General features: G+C 47.1%; 1 protein-coding gene across 1 annotated transcript; it reads right to left on the reverse strand.

The window, feature by feature from the left end:
• Positions 1-262: 262 nt before the first annotated feature.
• Positions 263-5,965, reverse strand: LOC120669451 (probable cation transporter HKT7). Its single transcript, XM_039949202.1, has 2 exons — positions 4,659-5,965; positions 263-1,153 (listed from the first exon to the last, which is right to left on the reverse strand). The coding sequence occupies exons 1-2, from the start codon at positions 5,924-5,926 to the stop codon at positions 928-930; spliced, it is 1,494 nt and encodes a 497-aa protein (XP_039805136.1). The 5' UTR covers positions 5,927-5,965; the 3' UTR covers positions 263-927.
• Between the last annotated feature and the right edge of the window lie 3,273 nt (positions 5,966-9,238).

The raw sequence follows: 9,238 nt of genomic DNA on the forward strand, positions 1-9,238 counted from the left end.
CAGGCCTAGACTGGTCTGACCGGTCGGCCCAACCGGTCAGACTGGTCGGCCTCGGTTATTGCCAATTTTGGCCTCCAACACCTGCTCATGTAAAACAGATGATGAACAATGTTGTTTCTGCTTGAACTTGAATATGAAGGAAAAACACTGGATGTTATAAACTGCATGCAACTGCTACAACATTCAGTTTTTTTGGGCATGGACCAATAATTGAAAGAAACTATTGTTGCAGTTGCAATATTATCTCTGCATGTTAACAGAATCAGGATAATTAGCACATCAATTTTTTTCTTGATTAATTTTCCTTGACCTAATCTAAAACTGCCAACACATGCAGGAGAATCTGTGCAAGGAAGAAGGTTCCCTTCTACACGAAAAGGAACACATAGAGGGGAAAAAGGAGAGAACAGAAGGCATTTCTTCTTTGTTTTGCGACTTTATGGATTCTTCATTGGATTCCATAACCGCAGGAACATGCAATGTTTCAGGTGTTGCATCTAACTAAGCTTCCAGGCTTTGCCTCCTTTCATGCTGAACTTTTTAAGCCTCCCAAAGAACATCACAATAATTAGTATGAGTTTGCTAGAGTCGCTCCACCTCCCGGCGAAACCAGTCCATCTATCTGTACAGAGTCGGTCAGGATTGATCTGTCTGCTGCAGCTATAGCCCATTGAAAAACCCACATTTCCATAAGCACTGCAAAACGTATCTAAAACATGTCAGATTCAAGGAAGCAAATGTACCAGAAGATAGGAAGGGAAATGTGTTTCTTTCAGTCTATAGTATTGTCAGGCATATGTACATTTCTTTAGACGTTTTGCAAACATTTACCACATAACCGCAACTTGAAGTTCTTATCGCATAAATTGTCGATTTGTTCTGTATGCATGAGAATTTTATTTTCTGTTAACTACTAGGAGTAATCAATTACCTAACGACTTCGACGATAATGTTGAGCACGTTGAAGTTGAGGGGATCTTCTTTGAGCTTTCTCCTCTCAGTGATGCAGATGGCAATGACAAAGACTGTCAGATAGGAGAGTTGTGACAAAACTGTGCTCTTGAGAAACCTGATTCCCTGGCTCTCCGTGGAATGATCCGTTGTGGTTGAATTCTCTTCAAATGGAAACCATGTTGTGTATGGAGGTAGATACCTGGAAGCAATAATGAGCAGAATTTGAGGCCAGAACGACTGAAAAATTGTACTTCCTATTAGCATTTCTACTCAAAAGTTCCAGAAAATGACTGCTTTACTGCAACGGTACACAGGTGTGTGCATGTAATTTTTTGATCTGGATGTAGTTTTGTAATGTGGAAGGTTGAAATCGAATATTCTCGGCAGAAGTGATTCTTACATAGCCTCTCTCTCGAAACCTCTCCCAGCAGGCTAGCGGCTACTGTTCTGAGAGGCGAAAGGGGGCGTTTCGTGCTTCCGCCAGCGAGGCCGCCGTTCTTCTTCGCCTCCGATGGCCTCGTTGGCCTCGGATGTGAGGGGAACGATTGGCTCTCTCCTCGGCGGCGTAGCTTAGGTCACTCTAGGTTTAGGGTTGTGTTTCCCGCCGGCGGTCGCAAGGTGGAGGCGTCGTCGTACAGTGGAATAAGGTCCTCCGGCCCTCTCTCCGCCTCGTCGTCAATCGCTCCGGTGCCGGCGATGGGCTTGTGAGGTTGGGGTTCGTCGGATTCGTAGACCAAGTTGGAGCTCCGGATCTGGGCGAATCTTGTATAGGAGTTTGTCTTCTTTCTTCTTTGGCCTTGCTGGTTCTCTTTCTGATGTTTCTGGAGGCGTGTGTTGCGTTTTCTGGGCTTGGTGGTTCACTCTCTTCGGAGTAGTGGAAGTTTGGGAAGGTGTTTCCAGATCGAAGAGTCCGACAGCTGAAGTTCTTTCAATGAGAATCTCTTGCAGCTTTCCTATATGCGTGGAGTCCGTTCTTTGATTTGGCTTGGTCAGTTTGGTGGTTCGTTTCTGCAACGCGCAATCTGGAGACGTGGATGGATGAGATGCCAGTTCGATCGGAGGAGGAAGATGCACAGTAGGGGTCTTGTTGTAATTTTCTTTTTACTCAGGGTCCTTTCTGTTAAAATGGGATGTACTGTGCTATCTCTTATCTAATGCAAGTTATATCCCGTTTCGCAAAAAAAATCGAATATTCTCTTTGTGGTTACTACTTACTAGAAGCTAACCGCATCCATGACCCCGTTCGGATGAGATGAAAAGCGTTTGCTGGGCTGATTCCGTACACTGTAGCAACAGTATTATGTGTCACGCAGTTCACCAGCAGAGGCCACAACGGTCACCAGCCCAGCCGCTTTCACCCAGCCGAACAAGGCTCATATCTGGTCAAAAATTGGGTGCTTAGAAAAAAATATTTTGCTCTATTATTTGACAGTGCCCGTCAATAATTGACAAACGGCACGACTGAAGATTTTGAAAGTTAGGGGATAAGAAATTCCTGCCATCACATGCTTGCACGTACCTAATACCTATGACGGAAAACGACCAACTTGTCCATTAAAATGATTGCAATAATTCATGAGTAGAAAATTCCTATTTCTGTCCGAGTATGGTGCTTGTCCGTTATAGAAGATTCCGGCCGGCGCCGATCGAAGACTACCACCGGTTATAAGCTTTCCAGGTAAGTGAACATCCTAACTACGCTTAATCTTAGATTATCTTAATATAATGTTATGATTTGACCCCGACTCGCAAAAAAAATGATTTGACCCCGAGCATTTTGCAATTTCCACCTTAAGAAACTTTACTACCATAGACAAGGGCATTGTTGCAACATTATGATATGATCTGAGCATTTTGCAGTTTCCACCTTAAGAAACTTTACTACTATAGCCAAGGGCATTGACGTAGGGCTGGTAACTGGCAAGACAAATCGAGCTGAGACTACGCGACTAGTAAAGTAGTGATGCAAGTTTTGTTTTCTTTAGCGTTTTGTTTTCTTTAGCTCATTGAATCGACCCAAAACACAGCTGAGATTTGCTGTGAATATTAGTAGCAGGAAAAGAGAAAGCAATCGGCAAAGAACAACTGGCAACTTTTTTTTAAAAAAAATAAAGATAGCACACCAGTCACAACTAAACGAGACACTTCCTAAGACCAAGAGTAAATTAATTTACATTTCAAATAATAAATGTAGGATAAAAATAAACTGAACAGCTACCCACTACCCCGAGATGTGTCACTAGCTACCTACTTGCATCTTTAGACCAGTCTTAGTGGGAGTGTCATCGACATAGTTATCTAGACTGGAATCTTAAGAACTGTGCCAGCGGAGTGCCATGGTGATGACACTCCTCTCACATTTCATGACACTCCTCTCTTCTGTCTCTTTATACTTGGGTACATGTTAGCAAATTTAATATCCATGACACTCCCACTGAGACTTGGCTTGTGCGGCTCAAACTTTTACGTGGGGCAACCAAAGGGCTCAGCTCACTAAGCTAATAAGAAATAAAAGAATACATTAAATTAATCTCAAACTATTGGGTTTGATCCTTTTTGGACCCAGGAGTGATTAGTCGATGGGAGCTGCCCGCGAGCATCAAGCTTTTATTTTTCTGGGAGACAATGAATGTCCCTTAGCTTGAAACAAAAGGGACACCTGGTTTGCTAAAATATTTATCTCTCAGTCCAAAAGTATAAGTTATTTAATTTGAAGTCAAGCTTTGACGACTAAATTTATAGAAAAATACTTAAATATCTAAAACATCAAACTATTTTAACTAGATAGACCATGCATGGTTATATTTTCATAGTGTATTTATTTGATATTGTAGATGTTAATATATTTTCCTATAAACTGGTTAAAGTTAGGCAAGTATGGTTTAGGACAAAGCTAAAATGGTATGTAAATTGAACGTATGGAGTACTAGTATGTGATGCACATATATATAGTCAATATGCTTGAAACAAAAGGGACAATAAGCAGCCTTCAAGCTAGAATATAATATACTCGAACAGGAACATGCACGATGAAGCTAGCGCCTATACAAACAAATAGTATATTGAAGAGGTCATTGTTCAAATACTCCCTCAATCCCAGGATATAAGGTGCGCACGTAATTCAAGATCAAACTTTAAAAATTTCAATGTACAATTAATCTTGTATAATAAAATTTTTATCTTATAATAATCATATTTAAAAGTAGTTTCATATAACTATAATTTTGTTGCTACAAATATTATATTATATGAGATATTACGAGTCAAATATTACTATTGAAGACTGTGCCAAGTTTGATCATGTGCCTTATATCCTGGGACGGAGAGAGTGAGAGTATCATGTCATGGAGAATCCCAATAGCCTGTGTCCTCTGTAGCCTGTAGATTATAATGTGCGTGCTAACGAAGGGAAGTAACTACAGGCAGATAGCACGCGAAAGAGCAAAACGAGCTATACGTGACTAAGGCTAACATGCATCGATCGGCAATTGATGCCACAGCTGCCTCCTGTGCTCCTACATATATATCCTCGTTTATAGGTCAAGGAAGTTGAGTACTCGCTCGCGTCATAGCGTGAACTGCGATTCAGGGACACACACACACACACACACACACACACACAGAGAGAGAGAGAGAGAGAGAGAGAGAGAGAGAGAGAGAGAGAGAGAGAGAGAGAGAGAGAGAGAGAGAGAGAGAGCACTGACATCATGAGGACGAAGAGCACGAGGACGGCCGGCGCGAGTGTGGAGAGGTCGAGGGTGGCCTCGCCGGTGTGCCGGGAGTTCACGGCGAGGAACAGCGCGTTCACCACTTTCTCCCCAGCGCTCAACCCCTGCAGCGCGCCGCCCCACTCCATAGCGCAGACCAGCGCCACCTGCACGGCGATGAACCCGACCACCGTCCCGGCCAGCATCCAGCACCGCCGCGCCGGGAGCAGGTGGTAGTACCCCGTCGCTTCCCTGCCCTTCCTGGCGACCTCCGCGAGGTCCTCGCGCCCCGTCGCCCCGGCCGCCGCCCACACGCACGCGGCCAGCAGCGGCGGGAACAGCGTGTTGCCCACCAGCGCCTGCGGCGCGAGCAGCAGCTGCAGCGGCACGTCCCGCCTGAACACTATCATGTTCTCGTTGGTCGGCATGTACCCGCAGCTGGAGAACGTGGACACCGTCGTGAACACGGCGAAGGTCCACACGTCCAGGGCCTTGCGCCGCAGCGTCCGCCGCGCGCCGGGCGCAGCGCGCATGTACGCCGCCACGGAGACGGCGCCCACGACGTGCACCACGAGGAGGATGGCCAGGACGACGCAGAACAGCGAGCGCACCGCATTGCGCCGCAGCATCTTCGCGTCCACCACAGTGGTGATGTACTCTGCTTCGGTGGCCGTGGTAGCTATGGACCTCGAGTCATCGGCGTCGGCTGCAGCCTCGGCGCCGGTGTCCGCCGTGGGCGTCTCAAGCTCGACGTCGTCGTCGTGGCTGTCGACGCGCGACCTGTTCCTGATCTGCTTCCTCAGCTCGAGCCATTTGGACGCGAGCCCCACGAGTGACACGAACACCTCGCCGCCGATGAACATAAGCGCGGTGAGGACCAGGAGCTGGCCGTTGGAGAACACCTCCATCTCGACGGCGGACATGCTCGACACCGTCGCGGCCGACACGGCGGTGAAGAACATGTCGATGCCGCGGGGCCTCCTGTGCGGCGCCCGCACCTTGAGCGCCGTGAGGAGCCCCCACCCGACGCAGGAGATGGCGGCGAAGTAGAAGACGTGCACGAGGAGCGAGCTGATCAAGCGCGCGGCGCGGCGCCACACCTGGCCGGCGCTGCACCGGAGCGCGCGCCGCGACCGCGCCACGCGCTCCGTGACCTGGTGCTGCGCGTAGGCCTTGGAGAGCGAGCACACGCGGGACGTTGCGCTGTCGAGAACGGCCACCGAGCACCGGTGCAAGAGCTCGCCAAGCTTGTGTGCTCCGGCCATGTTGTGTTGGACGTGCGAGCTATACTTTGCATGCGCCTTCCGTGGCTTGGTGGTCCCTGAGAGCTTGAGGTACCTGTATTTATAACTAGAGTCTAGAGAGGTGGCGTGCATCCTTCTATGTTCGTCGAACACGTGGAAACTTAAAGGTTGGTCTCTCAATTATTTCAGTTTCTTTTTATCCCAAGACGACAAGTTGCATATATGCTGTGGTACGGTAGTGGCGGTTGTTCAGCTTGCTTGTCAGGTGAAAATAAATTCCAAGTTAGAAAGTGGAACTGCAGAATAGGACTCGAAGTAAAAGTTATATATAAGCCCACTTGAACTAGTTTTTTGTTTTTAGAAATCGCACCTTGCACTAGTTTTCTGTTAGTAAACAAGGCACTACTTACCTCCATTCACTGAAAAGGTGCTGTTTTGTCCGCGCACAACCTGGGCTGCTGGCCGATGACACAAGGCTAAGTGTGCTAAAAACTGAGTCTCTACCCCCGCGTCGCCTCGAGGGCGACAGGGGGGCCCTCCTGCCCACCACCGGATCTCGCCTTCTCCACCGTTTGGTCCTCCTCCCTTCCCACCTCTGGCATCACACCGGAGGCTGGAGGGAGTGGGGATCCATCTTTTCTACTAGTTTTTTATAGATCAAATTTAAATTAGGGTTAGAGTTTTTTCATGCCGCGTTTCGAGGTATGGGAGATTTGTTTCCTCCTCCTCCTCTCCGCCAACGGTGAAGAGATAGTGTGACTTCGGTCTCTCCATGGCGGCATCTACGGTGTCGACAACTTGCTTGGAGCGACGACATGGAGAATTAGGTTTTCGGATGGCGTCATCGAGGTGGGGATGGTGCCGTCATCGTGCAATAATTTTCTCCGGCCACTTCTCCGTTTTGCTGTGGTTAGATCCAATCACGGTGAAGGGCTTGTGAGAATAAGTCTGTTCTCCAAACTGATGTCAATCAGTCTTGGATTGGATAGATTGGGATCAGTCTCTCTTCTTCATCGGTGGCAGAAAGATGAAGAAGAAAGACGCAAGAAGGAAGAAGAAGATTATGCTCGTTCCAACTTACAGGGATGTTGGTCGCCATTCTTTGGACGCTTGTTCTCAACCTGCTTGCTGAGCGTATGCCTATGTGGCCTTCTATTTGATTTTTTTACACGGGTTTGGGATTGAGATTTGAAGCTGCTTAGTGCGTGAGTACTTTGAGAGTGTTGCGTGTATCTTGATGATATACTCAATTTTGATATAATACAATTCTTCCTTTGATTAAAAAAAAGAAAAGGTGCTGTTTTGAACAGGAGGGAGGCGGATTTTCCGCATGCCCCTGCGGTCGCTGGGGTTATCCGCACCGTACCGTTCCATCAGTACTCTTCATGGAGATTCATGAAAGAAGATGGAAGTGTGGAACCCAGTACTCAAAGGAATGTATATATGGTGTCCGGTGCGGCAGGAGTGTGGAAGGGCAAAAAACAGGAATATTAATATACCGAGATGCTCTTTCTTCTTTCTATATATTTCCATCTTTCACTATTCTTTCTCTCTCCTCAAAAACAAAACAACAGTTCCTTCTCGGAATTGATGCCCCCAACCTGCCCTCCTCCACGGCTGCCACCGCCGGATCCACCACCGCTCTGCACCCGCACGCTAATCACACCTGATTTGGTGCTCCCACCCCCATCTGGCCCAACTGACATTCACCCCTACCCCGGTCGGCAGGGCTACTACCGTCGTGCCTCGCCACCCTGCACTCACCACCATCGTCTGTCTGGCCTACCACCGATGCCCCTCCTTCTAAGCCCGACAACAACAGAAACCAGAAACCAGGACCAGAACCCAACCCATAACCCTGGCCCCTAATTGCCCCTAACCTCTTGCTCTCACAGTAGCTCGCCGGAGATGAAGCAAGTGGGGCCTAAACTTGCCGGAAATGAAGAAGATGGGTCAAGTGGGCCTGAGCGAGAGTAGGAAGACTAGCTGCCTCTACGTATCTGGCGTACAATGAAACGAGAGGAGGAAGACAGACCAATAATTGAAGGGGGAGGCATGGCTGCTCGCCTGCTCACCTTGTTTTACTTCCAAAACTACCCTTAGGACACCTCATCGCTGAAACACATCAATATACCGGGCGCACTAGCTTGTGGAGCCCACAACTTGGATGGACGGCCAGGATAAGCCTAGCGACCGCAAGGGCATGTGGAATGGCATTTTCGTGAATGGGAGAAACAATTTCTCTCTGTCTATTTCTTTTTTAATCGTGTAAAACTTCATCTTTTTGCTACAGCCGGTACTCCTCCCTTGGTCCAAAAAGGGGTGACTTTTAGTATGTGTGTAAATTTAAACTATGTTAAGTTTGATCAATGTTTTTTAAGAAAATACTGGCTTTTTTTATATGACCTTGGTATATGCTAAACTGATTCACTAACATATGGCTATAAATGTGGTGTGTCGTCTATCGATAGCAATTTCATCAATATCAAGGTTTGTCGATCCAACAAGGGTGGTGGCTATGCATGTAAATGGAGTTATGTCTATGCTGTGTTTGAAAAAGAACCCATATTTACCCAGTCACAATCACCAGAGCACGCGTGATGACGTTTCATATTTATTTTCCGTTTGATCTGTGTGAATAATGCGAATTTTTTTAGGACCGAGCAGACTACAATAATCTGATCAGGCGTGGTCCTATAGTAAAGTATACTCTCTCTCTCTCTCTCTCTCTCTCTCTCTCTCTCTGCAAGGCATACCCGGTTAAAATGCACGCATGCAAAAGGCCGGCTTGTTCTCTAGTAGTAGGTAGTATATTTAAATTTATTTGGCGCTCCGCAGTCAGCATATAGCTAGTCAAGCGTTGGCAGCGCAAGTAACGTAACACGTGGTTGGCTACGTACTAATTAACCACCATTTGCAGTTTTTTTTTCAGCACACCTTTTTCCTCACGGCCGCAGCCACATTGGTAAACATGTGACGTTAGCTACTAGCAAGCTCCGATCGAGCTAGACCACCTAGAGGCAGGGTCAGTTCCGAGGGAACCATGTGCGCTGTTACTTGACATTGCTAATCAAATCTGTTCGATGTAGCCAATCAAAGTTGATGGGATTTTACTCTGACCCGGCGTATAAACATGTTCATCCTCGGTGATGGGATTTTTTTTCTTTTTTGAGATTCGGTGATGGGATTAATTAGATTATTCGCAGGAAGAGGAGGAGCACCCCATCTGGCTCCGGCTTATATATCCATAGGTTCGCGCACCGTTTCTTCTTTTGATTCTCTAGATATATGGAGAGATATGTGTACGGTGACTTTTGCTCGAACAAAGAATAT

The sequence above is a fragment of the Panicum virgatum genome, chromosome 2K (genome assembly GCF_016808335.1).
Source record: "Panicum virgatum strain AP13 chromosome 2K, P.virgatum_v5, whole genome shotgun sequence".
Taxonomy (NCBI): Eukaryota; Viridiplantae; Streptophyta; class Magnoliopsida; order Poales; family Poaceae; genus Panicum; species Panicum virgatum.

Bases quoted from the DNA above. Each gene is read 5' to 3' on its own strand.
- LOC120669451 (XM_039949202.1), bottom strand. From the start codon at position 5,926: ATGGCCGGAGCACACAAGCTTGGCGAGCTCTTGCACCGGTGCTCGGTG. The intron at 1,154-4,658 runs GTCAGTGCTCTC...TATTGCTTCCAG, and splicing joins GTGCTCTTCGTCCTCATGAT to GTATCTACCTCCATACACAA.